Consider the following 23,927-nt stretch of genomic DNA (forward strand, 5'->3'; position numbering starts at 1 on the left):
CTTTTTCAAATCCATCTCAGATGGTTAACATTAACTGTGGGCATATAAAGAGGTCTTTCATCACCAAAGTACTGCACACAGTAGTATGACGACATAGTAGGCAAGAACCTTTCACAAAAAAGTCTTCATGCTGCACAACATACTAATGGCAATGTTATAACAGTGTTACTAAACTTCTGAATATTTCAGTGAATGCTGTTGGGGGGCAGTAATCTGAAGGCAGAATGAACAAAATGTCTCCATAAGCCAGCCTGACATAAGATTTCTACCAGAGGAGTAAACAGAATAATTGTTCAAAAGCTATGGAACACTGGCAAAGAGCTTCAGAAAGACCAGGCACAAAACAGTAATGCTTTCAAATGCAATGGCCTCAGTCCACCCTTCCTGCTGAAGAAGCATGATGACGCTTATTTACAGCTGCCGATGATTTAAACAAGCCAGTGAAATACTGGGAGAATATTGTCTGGTCAAATGAGGCCAAAGCTGAGCACTTTGGATGTCACTGCATATATCCATGTATAGAGGTTCTGCACTTCACCCCTAAACACCATGGGTCAAGTGAGGCTTACAGGTGGGAACATAATGGTTTGGGCTCTTTTACAGCAGATGGTACTGGCAGACTTCATATAATTGGAGGAAGGATGAATGGAGACATGTACAGGGACATGTTTTCAACGAATCTGAAGATGAGACTGTAAAACTACAAGAATGCCCCAGCCAATCACCGGAATTGTTTCTAAGTGAAAATCTATAGAAACAACAGAAGACAGGAGTGAACAGAAAGGACCCCAGAACCTTCAAAATTTGCAGGCAGTCGCTGTAGGAAAACTTGGCCAAAATTCCAACCTGAGCAATACGTGTCACTCCATCCAGGAGGTTTTTATTAGATTTTAGTAAATTTGTTAAAAACGTATTCCCTTTGTCATTCCATTTTTATGCACAAGACATTTTAAAACAAATATGCTTTGGTTTCTTTATGAATGTTGATTCTGGCATATGTTTTGGATCAAGCTTTAAGACCCAATGAAGACCAGTTTATTGGCAGGATCCATCAGACATTTGTTTGAAAATCTCCAGATATTTCAAAGGGTTTATTATGCCATGTACTCAAACCGGTTTCCCAGACCCTTTAAAATAGAAACAAGCCCACAGCATCACAGATCCTCCAGCGTACTTAACAGTGGGAATGAGGTTTTTTTTCATATTCATATTTTGTTTTAAGTCAACCCCTCCAGCAGTGTGTGTTGCTGAAAGTCTCACTCTTAGTCTCATCTAACCAAACCTGGTAAAACTAGGTGACACTAAGATGCCCGTCTCGCAGTGAGCTTTGGAGATTTTACCTCATTTACCCTACTGGCTCTGTATTGTGTCAAGATAAAAATTGGTCATTGTCCAGCCTAGTGCCTGACGTTTAAGTTAAAACATTAAGATGACTGGGTCAGCATATGGGCTAAACAACGAAGGTTCCGGCCCGTGGTGGCGGTGGTATAATGGTGTGGGGGATCATTTCTTGCTACACTTTTGGTTTAAACACCACAGCCTACCTATTGTCGCTGACAATGCACCTATGGGATGTGGTGGTTTGTGAGATTAATATTTCAGATGTGCAGCTGAAAACTTTGCGGTCACTATGTAATGTTATCACGTCAAATATGGACCAAAATGTCAGCAAAAATATTTTTGAGATGTTGAATCTGTGCTGTGAAGATTTAAAACACTTTGGAAAGTAGAAGGGTCTAAGTATGAACAAGCAAGGCATATCTAAAAAGCTGGAAGGTGAGTATATTTTTCCCTGATTAAATTCATCCTCTGAAGAAGTAAGAATAGTGCTTGTGGCTGCTTTCTCACTTTGATTGTTCCCTGAAGAAACTAATCTTTGTTCCTCTGACTCTGGATCAGAGATGGGCCACATCTAAGATCTAATGAAAGTCATCACATCATCCTGTGGCTTCAGCTGCATCAGAGTTAAAAACAGAAATTGCAAGACTCTTGAGCAGTTAGCATGGCTAATCCAAGAGCTAACATTAGCTTGTTAGATTTAAAGGAAACAGAGAACTTTTGCTATTACTTAGCAGTATTAGTCTAACAACTCTGTATGTAGTAGGTCTTATGGACATGTGCTTACAGTCTGCTGGCTCACTGTTGTTTGTTCTTTCAGTGCTTTACAAAAAAAAACATAACCCCTTACATATTATGATTAAAAATATTATTCCAAGCTGAAATACATATTTGCCACAACTTTGAATATTTAGTCTAAAATAAGACCTTGTAAAACCTAATATCTGTGGAATTATTTCTTTATAATAGGAATGTCATACCTGGCCTAATATTAACTGATCCTCTCCTATCACAGGCTGGCTGGTTCTAAAGGCTTATATCTGTGTATTCTGTCCAGCTGTACTCAGCGGAGCTTCTTGAACTGCGGCTGGTTGGTGACTTTGGAGGAAGGCGAGGTTTTTGCATCATTCGATAGCAGGGCCATTATGTCTTGAAGAGCTTTTTGTATCTGAGCTCCAAACTTGTGGGAGTCCTAAAGAAGCCAAAGTAAAGAAAAGGGAAGGAAATGACAAATGAGTAAAATATATTCGTTGCTATGGTGCCTAAGTAAAATTCATTCTATTAAACATTTTCACATTTCCTTTTTTCACATTTTGTTGAATGACAACCACAAACTTCCATGTAATTTATTCAGATGGTTTTTGTGAACCAAGCAGGTAGATATAACCAAACTTATAGTGGTAAAGCAGTGCATACTTGATGCAAGCAGATGTTTATTACTGCATGTTTAGAAACACCTGTTTATTAAAACCACTTTTCAAAACCTTTATGTTTACAGCTTCACTTACACTGATGTGTCCGGTTCACTCTGACTACAGAACACGTGGGATTGGACAAGGAACACAGAAGTACTTCAGACGGTTCTGTCTTGACTATTTTGTTTAGGAATAAATAGAAGCTTGATCACAGCTTGTCCTTGGAAAGCTAAAATAGTGTTTGATTTCACAGAACTATGGAGTAATTGAGGAAATGGAACTTCCAACTAAATGTGTGACACTTCACTTTTAAGGAACATATTTAGCATATTCTAACAAAACTGAAACTTTCATTGTAATTTTATTACAGAAAGCAGTATGGCTTTTCTTTAAGTGTATAATAGGAGTTAGTGGAAACATCGTTTTTACCTGTAATGAACTAAGGTGATGTGCTCTGTATGAATACTCCTGTTCACTGTCTCCGGATGCTCGATACTGTGTACCATGAGTCACTGAGATTCATTATAAACTCTGACCCCATTACTCAGCACTGCACTCTATGCAAACGTTAACCAGATGTCCCTGTGTTCTCTCTCAGAAAATGGATGCCATGATCTCCGATTAATGGATGTTCTACAGTTTGTTGTTCCCAAAGTACAAACTAAACCAGGGGAAAAATCATTCAAGTTTTCAGCTCCAAGTGCTTGAAATCAACTCCAATCTGATCTTTAACTTAAGGCTCTGGTGACAATGAATGTGTTTATAGCTCTGTTAGAATTATTGCAGTTTACCATGTTTGTGTGCCAGTATTTTATATGGCCAGCTTTTTGCTGCCTTCTCGGCCAGGTCTCTCTTATGAAAAATATATTTTTATCTCAGTGGGATTAACCTGGTTAAATAACGGCTAAATAAATAAAAACCAACCAGAAGTGAAGGTAACGGAGGCTTTACTTACAGTCTCACTGCAGGAGTGCTTTGATGACACATGGAAGTTTATAAGGTCCTCTCCAACAATGATGTATGAAACCCCATAACCGTCATCTGCAACCTTATGGGATACAAGTCATAGTTCACTAGGGCATTTTATTTTGCAGGCTCTTTGCACAGTTTATTCAGGGTTGTAAATCATTCTTCCAACTGTCAGCTAGCACAAGACACATTGCTGTCTTTACTCAGTTGTACCCGTTTGTTTGTTCCTTTAAAGGAAACAGGCTGGATCCACACAGGAAGTGAAACAGATACTGTTGTTCCCCAAAACTTTGATATATTTCCCAGTAAAAAGAACTCTGCAGCACATTTTACAAATAAAAAACATGTTGTCATGTTTAAAGGCATTTATGTGAAGCATTTTAGATTAGAAATATACGACACCCGGGAACTGACATGGGGAAAAAAAACATATATAGCGTGCGCACAAAATACTAATTTGTTGCCACGAAATATTAATTTGCGGCAGCGGAATATATATAACGTGTGCACGAAACACTGGTGCTGGTGTGCTCTAACCTAACTTTACAATATGTTGAGGTTTGTGGTTGTGACGTGAGAAAATATGAAAGTTATGCGGGTTTCTTTGCCCCTTGATCCCTGACCTGTGTGATGTGTTCCTTGGTCTTCCTGATTCGAAAAGTTAATACGTATAACGTGCACAAATTAATACGTCATGGAACGAATTAATATTTCGTGCACACGTTATATTTATTTCGTGGCCACAAATTAATATTTTGTGCACACGAATAAGTACTTTGTGGGAACAAATTTGTATTTTGTGGGAAGAAATTAGTATTTCTTGCACACGCTATATATTTCTTTCCCCCATGTCAGTTCCTGGGCACCGTAGAAATACAAGTTAAAAGAACACAGTTATATTATTCCACTTTTTGACCTTTTAACACGACATTGTTTTGTTTTCATTGCCATTATTACTCTGTTCCATTTTTAGTTTGTTGAACCCGATGGATCTATTAAGCAAATACACTTTTTATGAAGTTACAGATAGAGTAGGGATTTCTGTGCTTACAGGTCCAAATCCTCCACCAAGTGATATGTAATCCGGGTGGTTCTTCAGGTCAAACAGCTCCAGCTGCTGAACGGGGGTCTGACTGGTGGAGAGGCGCCAAGGCTCAGACAGAACCTAGAACAGAGATGAAATACAGAGAGGGAGGGTAATGCTTTGGTGTTGTTTGGGTGACTTACTAAAGGATGTTAACTTGATACTTAATATCTTCCCAGAATAGAGAGATCGTTTTGATCTTTAGTTTAAAAGAATTTACACACATTGTCTGGTTCATTTAATTTGAACTTTAAAGTAAAAATTTAAGTTTAAAGTAAAAAATAATCAACTAACATTTGTGTCAAAGGTGGTATTCTAAATCTGTCTAGATACTGTAGAAGATCCATTGTTATCCTACAATTCTTTTCAAAAGTATTCACATCCCCTTTGTCACATTAAAACGACATTATTGAGATTTTATGTAATAAACCAACAGGACAATGCTAGACCTCCTGTGGCTGGAGTGTGTCAGAAGTTCCTGCAAGATGAAGACATTGAAGTTATGGACTGGCCCGCCTGTTCCCCAGACATGAATCCGATTGAGCACATCTGGGACATCATGTCTCGCTCCTTCCACCTACATCACGTTGCACCACAGACTGTTGGCGGATGCTTTAGTCCAGGTCTGGGAGGAGATCCCTCAGGAGACCATCCACCGTCTCATCAGGAGCATGACCAGGCGTTGTAGGGAGGTCATACAGGCACATGGAGGCCACACACAATACTGAGCCTCATTTTGACTTGTTTTAAGGACATTACATCAAAGTTGGATCAGCCTGTAGTGTGTTTTTCCACTTTAATTTTGTGTGTGACTCTAAATCCAGGCCTCCATAAATTTGATTTCCATTGATAATTTTGTTGTCAGCACATTCAACTTTGTACAGAACAAAGTATTCAATGAGAATATTTCATTCATTCAGATCTAGGATGTGTTATTTGAGTGTTCCCTTTATTTTTTTGAGCAGTGTATATTTGGGTAAATCCTAGCCTGGTCAGTTTCTGATGTTCTGTGTTACTAAGATGTGTTTCCTGTAAATATACAATATCTGCTTTTTCTCCTTCTCATTTTTGTTAGTATTTTTGTCCTTTATATTTGATTTAATATACCATTAACATTAAAGGAAATTACCTGTAATTTTTCTGTACCTATATTATATGTAAGACGTTTCCTACATTCTTCCGTGTGCTACAAATCTTTATGATTGAACCTGTAAGTAAGAAGTGCAACATAACTCAGAACTTAAAGGAAAGGGATCTATAGCAAAGATATGAAACATATCCTTTACTTGACCATCACATTGGTCAGCTTGGAGGGAAAGCCTCTTTAAACTTGCATTTAAGGCCGGGCCATGACAACCTGTAATGCACACGCTTATGTACAATCAACTGTACAAGTCCTCCAATATTTTTTAACATCATTAATGCGAATGTAATCGAGAGGAAGTAAGGAACTATTTCACCATTTTCTATTGCGGAGATTGCCTTCTGAAAGCCTGGAGTTCGCATCTGATCGCGGTGCGTCTGGATGTTGTTTTTCAGCAGGATGCCAGGAACCCTCGGCCAGTAATTCTACTGTGTGCGGGAGGGGATAAACCACCATCACCGCGAAGCCGCCTTCTGTCATATCCTTTGTAGCCTCGTTCGCCGTGTGATAAAGCCGCATTCCGTCTCTGCAGAAGACACGTCGCCTCGCTTGTTATGGAGTTTGGAATCGAATCTTTTCTTCCTGTACCACCATTTTAGCTTCATTGTATTCTTTCCGATCAGATAGGATAGGAAGCGGACAGTTATGATCAAAGTAGATCCTTTGGTTTTTCATGTGAATCGCCCTTTTAACCCCATGCTTTTCTCAAGATGTCCTTCTTCGTTTGAAATTGCATGAATTTGACCACTATCGATCTTGGTTTGGTCATGCCTGCAGGCTTTGACATTAGTGTACTGTGTGCCCTCTCTATGTGAAGATCAGTAGAGTCTGGAATATCCAACTTCTCTCTCAATAGCTTTTCCACATAAGTCACCGTTGAGTTACCTTCCTTACCTCTGGTAAATTATGTATTCTTATATTCTGGTGCCTTGCTCTTGTTTGTTGTTCGATCATCTTTCCTTTGTGTTGCATTTGAGTTTTTAGCATGTCTCTCATGATTAGCTCCATTATCTCTATCTTAGCTTCAGTGATGCGCATCTCGGCTTCTTCAATCCGCTGGTTGGTTTTGTTCAGTTCTTCCTTGATGCCATTAAATGTCTGTTAGCTTTTCAGAAGTCTTGAATTTTTTGTAGGATGCGCTCCATGTTCACCTTTGGCTTTTCATTACCTCTCAGTTTTGCGCAAGTTAGTTTTGCGCAAGTTAGCATTGCTATCTTCTCCCGTGTTTCCATCACTGTCCCACCGTTTAGGTCTGCTAATGCTTTGATATTTAGGGTAAATATTACTCGGCAGGATATATTTTATTTCGTTTATCGAGGAGCTCAGTCTCTAGGCTGCCTTGTCTTGTTCGCAGGCGGGACCGGAACCCAGAAAGTCATTTTAAATCGTAAGGAAAATGATACATGGTTTTACCACAAATCAAGTAAATGGGACCTGCATTTGTATTCTACGCCCAAGTCACTGCTTTGAATAGGATCCTTTTAATGTAGTTTGTTGCACTGGATTTTATTTAGGAGCGTCAGAGTAAAGGGGGATTAATATAAATGCACGCGACACTGCATTTTTACTGAAAAACAAAAAGCAAAACTATGCATTTCCTTCCATCTCTCAATGATGCACTACTTTGCCTTAGTCTTTCACACAAAAGCCCACTAAAACCCACTGAACTTGTGGTTGTAATGTGACAAAATATAAAAAGGTTTGCAAGTACTTCTGCAATAAAAAGGAATGTGACAACCACCACTTTAATGATTCATGTTTGGCACTTGCAACGGAAATCTCAACAACTGGTTAAAAACATTAAAGAAATAATTTTTGGAAAAGTTACCTCATGCAGAAAAGGTGAATTTACTCCTAAGTATTTGGAAACCACATAGAGGCAGAAAAGGTGTCTATCTATCCCAGCTCCAGTCATGGCCATTCGATAAAGGTTCTGATGCTTTTCTGAAGCCTGTCGGAAAAGACGCCTGCACTCCTCCTCTGTCTGTTGAAACATTTCATACTCTAATACAAAGGCTAATATTCATTTTTATTATTCATCTTATTTTGGCAAAAGATTTGTCAATCTTCCATAGCAGAGATACAATTTTAGTCAATAACTTCCTGAGATGAAAGTGCCTAATTAGAAAGCTCTAACCAGTAAAAATACTTTCTTACTTTTCCACCTTCCAGAGCTTTGACAAAATCACAGCTTTCTTTGGAGCAGGATCTGACGGTTTCTGTTCGACCCTCCCTGAACAGACGAGTCATTGATGCCTCGTATGTCAGGCAGAAACCACCTCGGTCCTGGAGACAGACACATGGAAAATGTTGGGGTATTTTGTTTTGAGGTGGGATGTTTAAAAATGTCTGAAATACGATATGTAGGCATAACAACTTGCAGGCAAAAGAAGGCAAAAACATCATAATTAACAATGTTTTTCTTGGTTTTAGTTTTACTACAACCCGCATTTATCCAGGAGTATTTGTGCTGGACGTACTAAATAAAAGATTTTTAGCTAAAGTTATACTACATTGGTAAATTTAATTGCAATTGAGTGCAGTTACCCGGTAGTAGGCCAGCTGTAAGCTTATCTGTATGAAGGCATCGGGGCTGATCTTGCACTTCTTGATGCAACCTTTTCCAAAATCCCTGAAGGGAAAGACATGGCAGTCCACATCATCTGCCAAAGCCTGGGCGACAGCCAGAGAGCTGCAGACCTGAGCCTGAATCTAACAGATAAACAATAACAGAAAGTTAGGTTTTATGTTGAGAGCATGATAGCATGAAGCAAGTCCACTGTGTCAAAAAACCTGTCAGGGAATTATCACTGTAAACAGTAATGAGTCTGAATCTACTAATAATGGTGTTTCCTTTTCCCTACCACAGGCCTGATATAACAGGAAATAAAATGCCACAAAGACCTGAAAGCATTCAGATCTTAAACATGTTGCCTAGTTTGTTCCAATGAAAATAAATATGTCTCCCAGCTCTAAGAGCACCAAGATGTGCTTGTGGTTGTAACATAAAACCTGAGAAAAAAATTCAAGGAGTAGTGAACAGTTTTGCAAGAGTTTGTAAACACATTCAGCAAACAAACAAATCTTGCAGGAGTCCTGATACCTCTGGAGAGATTTCCCACACGAGCCTTTGAGGCGGAGGCAGCGAGAGCTCCACTTCTCCCTTACAGTGTCCATCCTCAGTGTAACCCAGCTGAAAGGCGTCTGTAGCGAGAGTGTACTGAAAACAACACCACATCGGGCTGATCAAAGTAGCTTTGGTCAGGATACACAGCAACTTTGACTCTGAACATCAAACTGTGCTAAATAACTGACAATCTGCCAGAAAAAGACATGACGATGTGATATTAAAAGTGCTTCAAATATTTGAATGTGATTTGTACTGTCCTGTGCAAGAATGTTCTAAGGTGTGTGTATGTGCAAAAATAAGCAACTGTCAAGTCCACCAATCAAAATCAAGCCATTTTAAAGAAAAAACAGGCACAAAACAGCTTATGCCTTACAATCAGAAGAGTTTGCTAACTGACCTATTTTTGATTTTATTTCAAAAGTTTGAGTAGAAAGATTTAGTTGCAACTAATTTGTAAATGTTACCTTTCAGGGCAATTATGTCTGTTTCTGGTGTGAGACAAAAGACAATGCTACAAATGTAGCTTCTTACTGCCTTAATATGTTGAATACAAGTCAGTCAAGAAAAATCCCAGTTTTGTTTTTAAACAACTGCTCCCCCCTGTGGACTTTGCAATCATCTTAAGACAGTCCTGTAAATGAAAACTTCCCAAGCTTTCCACAACATGCATACCTCCCAAAGATGAGCCACTGTCGGTGCATCAGCCCAGGAGTGCTCTGCATTCAGGCCGTTCTTCCCATTTTTGTAGATCACAATGGAGAAAGATTTATCAAACCACCTAACAGCAGAAACAAAACAGTAACAGGCCAAAATGTTACAGTTACAGATCAGTTTGGATGATTGTAACTGCAAAATAGCCAACCAGAGAAATCATTAGAGAATTCACTATAATGCATATAATGGATTTATAGGCCATGGATTCATTCTCTGCACACCTGTGAAATATACAGATTTCTTAGAAGGTCAAACTGCGAGTTTTTTTTTCAATTTCGACATGGGAAAAATCAGCATGTGAACTGGCCCACAGGTATTCTGAGTAGCTAAAAAAAACAGTGGCGAATACTGCAACCTATTTACAGAATCCATTTTTGGTTCAGCTCTTCTCAATACATCACTTACATTTCAAGTTAAATGGAATTGATTTAATGTGCATAACAGAGGAGCATGGAGAGCAGGGGTTGTGGTAACTGAATATTCTGTTTTCGATAATTTTTTTTATTTTTTATATGTGACGGAGAAATCTGAAGGCCATCTGTCAGTTTGACAGACGAAATTTCCTCAAAAAGCCCAATAACGACAATGGCATTGATACAAGAGTAATAAAGAGGGACTGATGCAGAGGAAGATGATGAACGAATAATCACCCCCCGGCATCTATGGAACGAGCAAGGAGGTTAGGCTGGACTACAAGGTTCAGTGGGAGAAGGAGTTCTTCTGGCTGAGGAGGGAGGACGGAAAGATGTCCCGCGACATGTAAAAAGAAAATATGTGAAATGGATTAGTTTGAAGACACACGAACGTGTAGAAATTAAAATAAATGAAAAAAAAAATGATATTGAATGTTTAATTATAATCATTTTAAAAATAAAGTGATGGATAAAAATAGAGTACAATAGGATTTTTTTGACCCTGACAGTCAAAATGACAGACAATGAAAAAGTCTAGCGCAACCTCTGGTGGAGAGCTAGGCTTGGACTGCTGCAGTGTAAGCAAGGCGCACATTGTCTATTCCAGGGGATGTTGTGTTCGTAGTTTTAGTGGTTTGTGTTGTGCAACAAGCAGACCAGGAATAACAGATACAATTTTATCTTCCGGGCTAAATACAATCATATCCAGCGAGCTAGCTTTGACATGACTGCCCTAAACAAACTACAGTTAACCAGTTTCAGGAGCAAAATCCTTACTGGGAAGGTTGAATGTCCATTAACATCCGACTGACAGGACTGCTTGCAGCCCAGCATCATGGACCTATCATGTACATATGTACGATATGATGCAAGGCAGGTTTATTAGTATAGTGAATTCCAGCAACAAGACAATTCAAAGTGCTCAACATGATGAAAACGGGACAGGAAAACGCACAAAATATAGGGGTAATAAAGGAAAGTTAAGAAAAGCTGACTAGAGATTAAAATGAATGATGTTTAACAGTCAAAGGCAAATGTAAATATTTGGTTCTGATTCTAGGGATGCAGAGTAAAGTTGGACCAGAAGACCTGAACGGTCTGGTAGGTTGATACAACAATAAATCTGATCTGTGGTTTCTAGCTGTAGTAACTGAAGCTGTGTGCTGACTCTTGGTCACTCCTCCCTTGGTACAAAAATAATTACTTCAGTTTCGTTTTTATTCAGCTGAAGAAAATTAAGGGCAAGCATAATTTAAGATCTGGTCTAAACAACCTGGACATATTCTGAACTTAACATATAAAATTGAGGGAAATTAAATGTAACACTATCTGTAGGAGCCATTTGTAGTTCTTGGGGTTTGGGTATAGTATGAGCTATTTTATTTGGTTTGGGTGGTGTTTGTTTGCATGCAGGTTGACATGGTGACCTATATTCTGCTCGACCACTGGTGTTAATGTGGAGGGGAAATTTATATAGATGCAGACGTGAGAAGGCAGAAGGTTTGGGTCAGGGAACCAGCATGCTGTCTTGTGCATGCTGGTTAGGCTCTACTATACCCCACACTTACCACAATCTGCTATCCATCTTACCTGCTATGGACATTAGATTATCGTTCATTTAAAAGTGGTTCAATAAATAGGAGCATCCCAACTTATTTCCCAGTCTGGACATTGTTTTGTAAGCGTGTTATAACCTGGACCTTCCAAACCCAGAGCGACTAAAGAGGTGGAACCTGATGGTCGCTATACTATCTGTGACTATTTCCGTCTTCACAGGAATCCTATAAATAACTCTAGGACCATGAGTCTTTACCCATACTGAAGCAGTTCATACAGACAAAATGATTACACAACGGGATCAGTCAGTGCAATACGAAGAAATTAAAGAAATGATCTTATACAATTCTCTAAGACTAAATATGTACTGAACTATTTATTGTAATGAGTAAAGAAAAAAAATCTGTCATTATCAATGATGAAAATCGGTTAATTAGGAAAACGGTAAACTTGACCTAAATAGTATGTATAACCATGTTATTCCATGCATTACTATGGATGTTGTGTTAGATACGTGGATAACTGTACAAAAGTATTTACAAATGTAAATCAAGATTATTATTTCTAAAAAAAGGTTTAAAAAATAAAGGCTCTATCGCTATTTTCCTCTTAAACCTCACCTGTCGTAACATTTGCCATGGAGCAAAGACTTAGCATAGCGATCCAGGTTTCCTGCGGGGTCATCTCCTTTCATTCCCTGCTCTTCATCGTCAAGCGTTATGAAGAACGCCGCCTTCTCAATGGCATCAAGAGACTTTTTATTAACACCAGAGCTAAAGAACTGCTGGCGCATCTGAGCCCAGGGGATCCTTGGAAGGGAGACACAATCAGAATCATTATTTAGATCTGATTTAAATCCCCGGTTCACACATCATTCTCATACATACTGTACGGTGGAGAATGTGCAATCATAGATGTACAAATGACAACAGCCCTCACAAAAAGAGTAAATACCATTGAAACAACTGAAAAAAGTCCAGATGAAAATTAACATGATATAACATAATAAACACTGTATGTTTTCACCAATAAGCTTTGGGCCTACCACTGCTTATTTTCTCATAATTCCATAAAGACTCCATTTTCCACAAACTGATGAGCAGTTTCCAAATGCAAAGTCAATAAAACAAGGAAAAGGTCTTTGCTTTCCTTCTCTGGTCAAGGTTAAGTCTTCTGGATCCCTCTGCTGGATCAGTTTAGGCCCCCTAAACTGATTCCTCCCCGCCACACTCCCTGTCGGTGGTTGCTGTCTCTGCCCACTGGTGTACTCGTGGTTCTCGGTATCCGAGGCTGGGTGCTTTGGTGTGTCCTGGCTTACGTCCGGTGGCCGCTTGCTGGGCCCTGGACCCCTGTGCTCTGTCGGGCCTCTGCCTGACGCTCCTGTCTCTGGGTCCATGGCTTGATCTACTCTGGCATAGACGGTTGCTGTGATGGCCTGTTGGCTCGTCACAGCAGCTCGCGGGGACTTATGCACTGTGGCTCCTGGGACTCTCCCCTAGCGATAGTCCTGGCGGTGGTTCTCCTGGGGTTCCTGTGCTCTGGGGGGCCTTTGGATGTCTATGCCTCGGATCTCCTCTGTATCTGTCCCAGGTCCAGGGGGCGGGTCTGTGGTTCCTCACACTCGCTATTGCATATTTTTATGGAAAACCTTGTATACACAAGCACGCTCACACTCAGACCCGCACGTGTTAAGATTCAGGTGTTAACAGATACACAAATGTTCAAGCCACATTTATCACTAATTACATCTTGCATTCATAAGTCCCGTGCACGTTTCTGTAAAAAAAGCTGTTATTATGTATGTCTCTGTGGGTGTAGAAGCACACAGGGTGTTGTCTTGTAATCTCTTCATTCAAAAGGTACCGTTCTCCTGCAGTTAGAGCTCCCAGTTTTTCCTCTCCAGGAAACGGTGGTGAAGGGTCGTCCAGGATTCTCTGGATCTGATATTCGATCTCTCTGGGAGAGAGCAGCCGACCCGCCCGGTACACCCACAATCGGAAATATCGTCCCTTATGGTATATCGCCACAAACTCACTGTCCTGCCAGTGCCTGAGCTCATCTGTAAAGGACAGGAAAATTACTCATGGCTTTTTTCTGTTGTCTCAGTTAGACCATGTGCATATTCTTTATGTTTTCTCATTTAAATCAGCACTGCAAGGTTTCAATGAAGGTAGAAGGGAAGGCTCAGCATGCATAGTTTCATCTGTGCATCTGTGTGTGTCTGTGTGTTTGTTACCAGTCTCAACTCCTGGTGTTCGAATTGTGTTGAACATCCTTTCACACTGAGCTGCACACAGAGGGATCACAGTACCTGGAACACGACTCTGAAACAGAATCACACAAACATGCTTTATTATTCATAAATCTCTACGTTTGCCTTGCTTCTTTTCCTTTAGCAACACTTTCTAAAGCCCTCAAAAAGAGTGAGTTTACAAATAAAATTGTACATTTTAAAAGGTTTAAGTGAACTAGAAATTGGCTGGTCACCAGCCCATTATCACCCCCAACCGGTGGCCGCCTAGTTGGAAACGCAGAAATCGGATCTAAATCTGACTTCCCAAAGCTTCACATGAAATCCAAAAATAACCCATTTCCTGCAGCAAAGTGTGTGTTCTCACCGGTGTGAGCTCCTCTCGGTTTATTTTGCGTCGGTAGAGCATGAGAGCAGTGATGGTGTTTCCTGCTCGGGCTGCCTGCACTGATGTTGGCGTCACATACAGAAAGTCCTGGAGAGAACAGACAGGCACGGTATATATATAACACATTTATGTATATTATACACACATACCCACACAGGTGGTGATGCATGAGCGTCTTACCATGCCATAGTAATTGCTGTTGACCATTATCGGCCCTCGACTTCTCAAGTAGACATATTCCTCCCACCAGTCGCTTACCTGGAACCCAAACAAAACATCTGTTAGCTTTTCTCATTTTCATTCTAAATGTCACAGAATAAAACAAGACAAGTTACTTCATGTGTAACATCAGTTACTGATAACTTATCCAACTAATACTTCCAATGTACTTCAGGTGTGTTCTATACAATGCTACATAGTGATTTATTATTTATTAGTTATACCAGATCAATTCAGAACATTTTTATACAGTCAGTCATTTTCTACCGCTTATTCCATAGTGGGTCACGGGGGAGCTGGTGCCTATCTCCAGCAGTCTATGGGCGAGAGGCAGGGTACGCCCTGGACAGGTCGCCAGTCCATCGCAGGGCAACACACAAACAACCATGCACTCATTCATACACCTAAGGGCAATTTAGAGTGACCAATTAACCTAACAGGCATGTCTTTGGACTGTGGGAGGAAGTTGGAGTACCCGGTGAGAACCCACGCATGCACGGGGAGAACATGCAAACTCCATGCAGAAAGACCCCAGGCTAAGAATTGAACCCAGGACCTTCTTGCTGCAAGGCAACAGTGCTACCAACTGCGCCACCGTGCAACCCATTTTTATACATACAAATTGAAATATGAATGAAAAAAAAAAGTTTAAATTGGAATCAGTGCAAAAAAAAGGCTATGATTCAGTGAGAACAGGAACAGTACTACAAATGTCTCACTCACACACACACACACACACACACACACACACTTTAACGTGTAAAAAGGGGCCAATATGTGAAGTAAGACTAGTAATTTTTAGCACACTACAGTGTTGGCATTTTCTTGTTTAATATGTGAATGAATCCACTTACATAGTTGGTGGCCCACAGAGCTTTAAGTTTGAGGTAGCGCTGGAGCCGGTGTCCCAGGGACAACTCAAAGCCTTTGGCCAAGTTTGTCTTCAGCTGAAATTCTGAATCCGACAGCAGAGGGTGCACTGACTCCAGATACTGAGAGATGGACAGCCAGTCAGAGTAGGAAAGCAAAGACAGGGTAATCCAGTGGTGTCTGTGTGTTGGCTCAACTTTTTCACATTTTTATTTGATTTTATGTGGTAGACAAACAAAAAGTGGAAGGAAGATGATACATCTTCAAAATATTTTAAAAATAAAAATATGAAAAGTGTGGCGTGCATTAGTAGTCATTCCTCTTTGCTCTGATACTCCGAAACTAAATCAGAGGCAACAAATTGTCTTCATAAGTCATCTGATTGGTAAACGTGATCCCGCTGCACAGTAAAGGCCTCAGAGGTTTGTTAGAGAACAGTAGTGGACCAACAGCATCACGAAGACTTGGCAATGGAAAGAGTATATAACAACTACAAACCTACAAAGAAAACGGTCGTTCAGTGAAACTCGTAGGCCCGGACGAGAGAGCATTAATCAGAGAAGCTGCAAAGAGACTCTGGAGGAGCTGCAGTGATCCACAGCTCAAGTGACAGAACAGAAAGCTGTGTGGTCTTTTATGGAAGAATGACAAGAAGAAAACCATTGTTGGAAAAAAGCCATAAGAAATAATGTTTGTATGTAAGAAACACAGCAAACATGCAAAAGTGCCATTTAAATGGGGAACATGGTGGCAACATCATTATGCTGTCACCCAATGACACAGTGTGGATGGGAAGATAAATGGAGCTAAACACAAGGCAATCCTGGAATGAAACCTGGGAGAGGCTACAAAAAACATGAGATTGGGGTGGAGGTTCACCTTCCAGCAGGACAGTGACCCTTAATAAACAGCCAGAGCTAAATCCAACTATATATTTGTGGCATGACTTGGAAGTTCCTGTTCATAAACACTCTCCATCTAATCTGACCGAGCTTGAGCTGTTTTCAAAGAAGAATGCGAGACGTTTCAGTCTGTGGATGTGAAAGGCTAGTAGAAACACCCCTCAAAAGTCTTGCAGCTACGACTGCAGCAAATGCAGTTTGGGAAGAACATAAATGCACGGCACACACTTTCAGATTTCTCTATGTGAAAAAACTTTGAAAGCTGTTTATTTTCCAGTTCACAAATATGTGATACTAGAAACATTTAAGAGGGTACAAAAGCTTTTGACAGGCACAGTAGGTTTTATACATAATGAAGAAGAATTACCCTGTTCAGTGTGTCCTGTATGGCAGGAACAGGAAGGTGAGGAAGGGAGGTTTGGTAGCTGTAGAGCAAAGGCTTATTTCTTGAAAATAACCTCATCAGAGTCTGAGAGGAACAGAGAATCACGGATGTGTCACTTTAAAAAAACTTAACAGATTAAGAGATTTTAAATAAAAATCCACTCTGTCACTGATTTATTAATAAATTAGAATCGCTGATGAGCACAGAGAAAATGAGCAGAGAATCCTTATAAGAGTGGCCACAGGTGTGACACTAAGAAGCAACATTTCTCACCACCCAGACTTTGGTGGTGTTGGAAACTCTCCCATGCTGCTCGAACATCCAGTGGTGATAGGAGAGCAGCAGCTTTAGGCAGAAGCGGAGGGCGAGGATGAGGGAGAGCCACAGCAGAGTGCTGAAGACCAGGGCTGACAACATGGTTTGACCCTGAATGCTGAGTAAAACATGGAGACTAAACAGAAAGATAGAAAACAACGATTACAAAGGAAACTCAAAGCATATTCTTAAACACCTCCAGACAAACCAAATAAAATGTAATTAAAACATATCACATCTGTTAGAATTGATCTGTGATGGAATAAGACCAGCAAGGAACAATAGCACCTTGCTGGTTAAAATACATAGTCAACTCTCATTATCTTGAAAAACATGTTGAAAAATCTACATGCATGTTTTTGGCATGCAGAAAGAAGGAATGTTTCTTCAACTCATAATGCTGAGACCTCTCATAAATATTCTGAAGCTGTATGCATGTTATTGGTGTAAATCCAGACATCCAATCTATCTTCGAGTGGAGCATCTAGCAGCTTGTTTTGACTGTTCAGAGATGAAGTAAATCTGTCTGTGTCTGCTGTCCAAATATGGGTTCAAGATAAGGTTGGGTGATAAAAGAGTATATTTAATAACAGCATAAAAAAACAGTTGTAAGCCAAGCTGCTTGCCATAATTGCCATAATTGAGATGATATGGGCTTTCAGAGTCTGCCTTACTATCCAGTCTGAGCAGCTTTCACTCTAAATGATTTGGGCATCTTTTGCACCTGAGTTGAATCTGTTGCAAAAAAAGTAGAAAAGTAATTGCCCCCTTACAAAATTACTTTTGATTTGTTTGTTTTAGAACAATGTATGTAAATACCTGATTCACCTTTAACCCTACTAACTAGGGTACAACACTTGGCTGCAACTGTCATGAAAGATCTGCAATAACTGCCAATCAGTTTTTTACATCACTGTGGAGGAATAACTCACAAGCATTTCAGCTCACAAACTGATGGCTAGAAATCACCCTTCAGCAGCAGACTTCACGATTCCGTTAAGTCTTTAGTTTACAGCAAGTTTGAAAGATGATAAAGAGGCAAAGCAGCCTCAGAGTATCACACGACCACCACCATGTTGGTGTGATGTTTTTTGTCTTTTTCTGAAATGCATTGTTAGCAGGTGTAACATGATGCAAAAGGTCCAATAAGTTCCACTTCTGTCCCTTCACAAGGAGCAATTATATTTTCGCAAATATTTCTCATGTATTTCCTATTTACCTGTGCAGCACTTTGCTTGCTGTATATGTTAAAGCATTTAAAAAAAAAGTTTTGATTGACTGATTGATGAAGACTGCATTTGTTTGTATATAGGAAATCCAATGTGTCTCCTTTACAGTATATATTTCTACATAAACACTAAATACTGCTTCCTTTGTGTGATGGCAGTACGAAGTTTGTAAAACCAACACATCAAGGATCCATTTACCTTAATGGAAGATGCTGCTGTATCTTTGCGATGAGCCCCATGCTGGGATCTGACTGCATATACATGGTAGCCAGGATCCCTATGGCAACAAAGAGCCATGAGGAAAGGCTAGCAGGATAGACTCCCTTTATCACTCTGTTCTGTAACGACAGAAGAAGAAAACAATTGCAGGATGTAGAACTCTGTTTCTTTCCTTTTGGAATGCTAACAAGACTGCACTAAATCCACATAAATATTTACTTATATATGTTTTATATGTTTTTCACTGCTCAAGTTTTGAATCATGGTTCTGTTTATTATTTTTCTGGTCATGTTTTAGTCTTGTTCATGTTTTGTCAAGTTTGGTTTTGTTTGTATATTAGTCTCTGTTTTTGCCGCAGCCACGTTTTGTTCTGTCTGTCAATTAAGTTTATTCGGTTCACCTGTCCAAGTTAATCTGTCTTCTTGCTCCACCTGGTTTTCACTCCATAAATACACACCTTTTCTGTCATTCGGTGCGGAAACATTTCTCATATCATCTCTTGTTTTTTGCTCATGCCATGCGTGTCTCACCTGCCCGTTTGTTGTTTTGTTCCTGCCTCCTGTTGAGAGTGAGTTTTTGTTATTAAACCTTTTTTCACTTACATCACGCTGCCTGCTCGTCTGCATTCTGGGGTCCTATATCTCACAAACCATAACAGTAGCCTCCCCTGCTCCCTCACCGACCCCCCCACCGATTTGGACTAATGCATATTGTACATGTATGATAACTGTGTTGTGTCAACCTACGTTTTTATTATTTTTGGTGCTGTCTTTAATCTATCTGTATGCTGTTTTCATATTTTGTTTTTTAACTTATAGTAGATGTATGGTTTCTTTAAAGTATTTTCATAAAATTATCATCATCATCAAAACTGTGGTTCAAAAATATTTTCTCCAGTTGACCCGATGGTTGCAATAATAAAGGGGAAAAAGAAAAAAATGAGGCATCTTTCCTTAACATTTGATGAATTAGATCAGTTATTTTTATAGTTCTCACCTGGCTTCTCAGCTAGGATTATTTCCAAAGAAAACTGCAGAATTGGTTTTCACAGCATCTCTACTTCAAATCTGTCTGAACCATTTTGCAACTTCATCATCATCCCAGTACCCAAGAAACCAAACATCACAGGGTTAAATGACTACAGGCCTGTCGCCCTGACGTCTGTGGTCATGAAATGCTATGAACTACTGGTGTTGAAGCACCTGTAGAACATCACAGGTCCCCTGCTGGACCCTCTGCAGTTTGCCTACTGGGCAAACAGGTCGGCAGATGATGCAGTCAACTTGGGACTACACTCCATCCTGCAGCAACTCAACCACCCAGGGATGTACGCCAGGATCCTGTTTGTGGACTTCACCACACACCCAGACATTCTCCATCAGAAGCTCATCCAGCTCAAAGTCCCAGCTTCCACTTGTCAGTGGATCACCAGCTTCCTGAAGGACCAGCACCAGCAGGTGAGGCTGGCAAGCATATTTTCCCACAGAAGAACTATCAGCACCGGCGTCCCCCGGGGTTGTGTCCTCTCCCCCCTCTTCTTCTCCCTCTACACAGATGACTGCACCTCAGCGGACCCGTCTGTGAAACTCCTGAAGTTTGCAGATGACACCACGGTTATTGGACTGATCCAGGGCAGTGATCAGTCTGCATAGAGACACGAGGTGGATCGGCTCGTACACTGGTATGGTCAGAACCACCTGGAATCCACTCAAGACTGTGGAGATGATGGTGGATTTTTAGAGATAATTCAGTCTGTCCTGTCTTCATCCATCTCAGTGTGGTTTGGTTAATCCACAAAACAGGACAGGTCCAGACTGCAACAATCAGGTCTGCAGAGAGAATAATCAGGGCTGACCTTCTCTCAATGCAGGACCCTCTCTATACTTGGACTAATCTCACGGTATATTCTATTGTAAAGTCAATTGTGTATATATGAACAATGTCTTGTAAAAGTATTCATACCCCTTGAACCTTTCCACATATTGTCACATCACAACCACAAAGATAAATATATTTTTATTGGAATTTTATGTGAAAGACCAACACAAAGTGGCATACAGTTGAGAAGTGGAAAGAAAATTTTACATGATTTTTTACAAATAAAAAACTGAAAAGTGCGGTGTGCAAAGGTATTCAGCCCCCTTTACTCTGAGTGCAACCAACTGCCTTCAGAAGTTACCTGATGATTGCTAATGAATAAATAGGTCCATACAGCTGCTCTGTGACGGCCTCAGAGGTTGGTTAAGAGAATATTGGGGAACAAACAGCATCATGATCCAAGGAACACACCAGACAGGTTAGCGTTACAGTTGTGGAGACGTTTAAAGCAGGCTTAGGCCATAAAAAGATTTCCCAAGCTTTGAACATCTCACTGAGCACTGTTCAATCCATCATCCAGAAATGGGAAGAGTATGGCACAACTGTAAAGCTACCAACATAAGGCCGTCCACCTAATCTTACAGCACGAACAAGGAGAGCACTGATCAGAGATGCAGCCAAGAGACCCATGGTGACTCTGGACGAACTGCAGAGATCCACAGCTCAGGTGGGGGAATCTCTTCCACAGGACAACTATAAGTCGTGCACTGCACAAATGTGGTCTTTATGGAAGAGTGGCAAGTAGAAAGTCATTGTTAAAAGAAAACCATAAGACGTCCCATTTGCAGTTTGCCAGAAGCCATGATGGGGACACAGCAAACATGTGGAAGAAGGTGCTTTGGTCAGATGAGACCAAAATCAAACTTTTTAGCCAAAATGCAAAACGTTATGTGTGGCGGAGAACTAACACTGCACATCACTCTGGACACACCATCCCCAATGTCGAATATGATGCTTTTATAAAATATATTCATGTTGTTGGTTGTAATGTGACAATATGAGGACACGTTCCAGGGATATGAATACTTTTACAAGCCACTGTACATTTAAAAAGATGTTCTTTATTTCCATTGGTATATACACAAAAAATTCAAATTCTCACTGAGAGTGAAGTGTAGCGGAGTCAAATTCCTTGTTTGTCTGTACAAATTTGGAAATAAAGGTAATACTGATTCTGAAAGATGGTTTCTACAAAGTATTCCGTATTTGAGAAAACCATATGTCATTTTCCTGTCATTTCACTGCTGTGTGCTACTTTGTGCGGGTCGATCCCATAAAACCCCAGTTTAATTCCTCGAAGTTTGTGGATATGATGTGAAAAATGTGGACAGATGAAAGTACATAATTTTGCAATTATTACTGTAGTAGGCAAGAAGAAAACCAACCACAAACACAACACTCTCTGGGCGACACCATGTCCTGAGGCGGGGTTTGTTAGGTGGTTGAAGAGGTGTTCATGTCTCAGTGTACTTCGAATGAATGTCAGACTACCCTGCATGCAAAGCTGTTTAACATTATAATACGGCTTTACAACTAACCACACAGTATTCTATTGCATAACAGGTAAAGTACCTAACTGCTGTATTTTATGACTTCTACATATTTATAATTGTAAACGTATTGGAGTCTTCTGTATTGCTTTTCCTGCTGGTCACAAACCACATTCCTGAACACCAGCGTAACATTTGACACACCCATGCAGGCAGTAACAAGTCGTGATTACATCTTAGGAACAAGAGCATTTGTACTTATTCAGGTAAAGGTATAAATCTTTACTAAAGTTCAGTCTCACAATAAGTTACAACTGTTTTACTAAACTGTTTCTTTCATCATGTCTTGTTAGAGGGCTTGTTTTCTCTAAACTCTATGGAGTTCAATACCATCATAAACCCGTGTTTCCAATTTAATTTCGAGTGAAATATTCCTAAAATGAACATTATAAAGTTGTTCTTTTTATAACAGCAAGTCATGCTCTAGGACTTTCGTAAAAAGAAAACAAAAATATGGTACACTTTGATCTAGTTCAGCATGATGCAGCAAAGTATATTAGGAAAATACTTATTAAAACTGCAGGTAAATGAGATTTTAGAAAGATTGAGCCTTAATATCAAAAATATTTATGTATTTGTTAGCAGTTGATTTTTTTATGTGTTGCTATTTAACAGTGGAAGCTACAAATAACTGCAGCCATGTCTAACACCTAAGCATGAGGATAGCTACTCTGGCTAAAGGTGAGGTCACATTACACAATTTCCTGCCAGACTTTAGCTTCGATTCCCTGTCAGGAAAAGTCTGCATCAGTCGACACTAGTTGTAGTCAGTCGGCAGGAAGAGAGACATGGGGTGAAGACTGGAGTCTGCACGTGTGTGAGGGGAACCAACCTGACCTCAGTCACAGTTTTGAGGCAGATCTGGAACCAGTCAGGTACTGTAAACTGTGAACCCAAACTCTCAACATGACATAAAGAATACAGCCAACACTATCCAAATCATATTCACTTGTGGGTTAAACTTAGTATATTGTATTTTTAATTGCATTCCACTGAGTTTATGGGGGAATGGTACAGAAATATAGCCTAAGAACATCTTCTGTTATTGCCACCAACTGCTACGTTTATTTCTTCAAAATGCCTCCCTCTCAAGTGTTTGATGTGTGCAGTTGTCTTTAGTTGGTCTGATAAATCCTGCAGGCTGTGATCCCTCAGCAGGAGCAGCTGGTAAAAGTGTGATCTTTAGTCTTTCACTGATAAAATAAAAACCAGCCGGTTAGTGTGAACACCTAGTATTTTCAAAATCTGTCATAAACTGGGAAAGTTATGTTGGACCTTGCTTTGAGAAAAGAATGGGTTCTGATAATATAAATAGTTGTTGGATGATACGTCACTTAAAGGTTTGTCAGGCTGTTTTTGACTATAAAATAATCTGTGTTTTTAAAACTTTGCTGCTGTGTGGCTCAAATACACATTCAGTGAAAAGACCGTCAGTGTGATGTATATTTAGTTGGGAGGCAAGGGCTGTTTTTGTATGCATGTGTTCAAGTCTTAATTTACCTGTTGGAGTATAAAGTAATGTAATTCGCATGTGGGATTGTAAAAAAAAAACTTGTGCAGAGTTATTCTTTCACAGTATTTTAAATGTAATATTTCAATTAGGTAGTTTTTTTCCCCTTGAGCTTCCTAAAACGTGGTAATGTGATTCCCTCTAAAACAATTCTATGAAGTAATAAAATAACACAACTTAATAGAAAATATAAATGTCATAGAATATGGCCAAATAAACTGAGCTTGACTGCTTTTTTAATAACTAAGATCAACTGTAATGTAACTGACTTTGAGTTTCTATAAAATAAAACAGATCTTTTTGTTTTGTAAATGCCTTAAGAAGACGGTGACTGGGCGCTATATGAATAAATCAGACAAAATTTAGAGTATTAATGGAGTTACACTATAGCAGTAGCATGAATCTTATCAAGAGGACACAATACAGGCCAAAATACCTATCTGATT

The 23,927-nt window shown here is 39.8% G+C and overlaps 1 protein-coding gene across 2 annotated transcripts in view; it reads right to left on the reverse strand.

Moving 5' to 3' along the window:
* Nucleotides 1–1,215: 1,215 nt before the first annotated feature.
* Nucleotides 1,216–23,927, reverse strand: part of LOC124864273 (carnitine O-palmitoyltransferase 1, liver isoform-like) — a 29,162-nt gene continuing 6,450 nt past the window's right edge. The window contains exons 3-19 of one of the 2 annotated variants that reach the window (XM_047358990.1): nt 18,522–18,661; nt 17,053–17,230; nt 16,762–16,863; nt 15,477–15,614; nt 14,584–14,661; nt 14,383–14,490; nt 14,001–14,088; nt 13,628–13,823; nt 12,385–12,573; nt 9,753–9,858; nt 9,054–9,170; nt 8,498–8,662; nt 8,108–8,236; nt 7,779–7,934; nt 4,774–4,887; nt 3,709–3,801; nt 1,216–2,530 (exon numbers count right to left, since the gene is read on the reverse strand). In XM_047358990.1, coding sequence (XP_047214946.1) covers nt 2,402–2,530; nt 3,709–3,801; nt 4,774–4,887; nt 7,779–7,934; nt 8,108–8,236; nt 8,498–8,662; nt 9,054–9,170; nt 9,753–9,858; nt 12,385–12,573; nt 13,628–13,823; nt 14,001–14,088; nt 14,383–14,490; nt 14,584–14,661; nt 15,477–15,614; nt 16,762–16,863; nt 17,053–17,230; nt 18,522–18,661 — 2,226 coding nt within the window. In that variant the 3' untranslated portion in view covers nt 1,216–2,401. The remainder of the gene's footprint in view (nt 2,531–3,708; nt 3,802–4,773; nt 4,888–7,778; nt 7,935–8,107; nt 8,237–8,497; nt 8,663–9,053; nt 9,171–9,752; nt 9,859–12,384; nt 12,574–13,627; nt 13,824–14,000; nt 14,089–14,382; nt 14,491–14,583; nt 14,662–15,476; nt 15,615–16,761; nt 16,864–17,052; nt 17,231–18,521; nt 18,662–23,927) is intronic. The other variant, XM_047358991.1, reaches the window with a different exon arrangement.

The sequence above is a fragment of the Girardinichthys multiradiatus genome, chromosome Y (genome assembly GCF_021462225.1).
Source record: "Girardinichthys multiradiatus isolate DD_20200921_A chromosome Y, DD_fGirMul_XY1, whole genome shotgun sequence".
NCBI lineage: Eukaryota > Metazoa > Chordata > Actinopteri > Cyprinodontiformes > Goodeidae > Girardinichthys > Girardinichthys multiradiatus.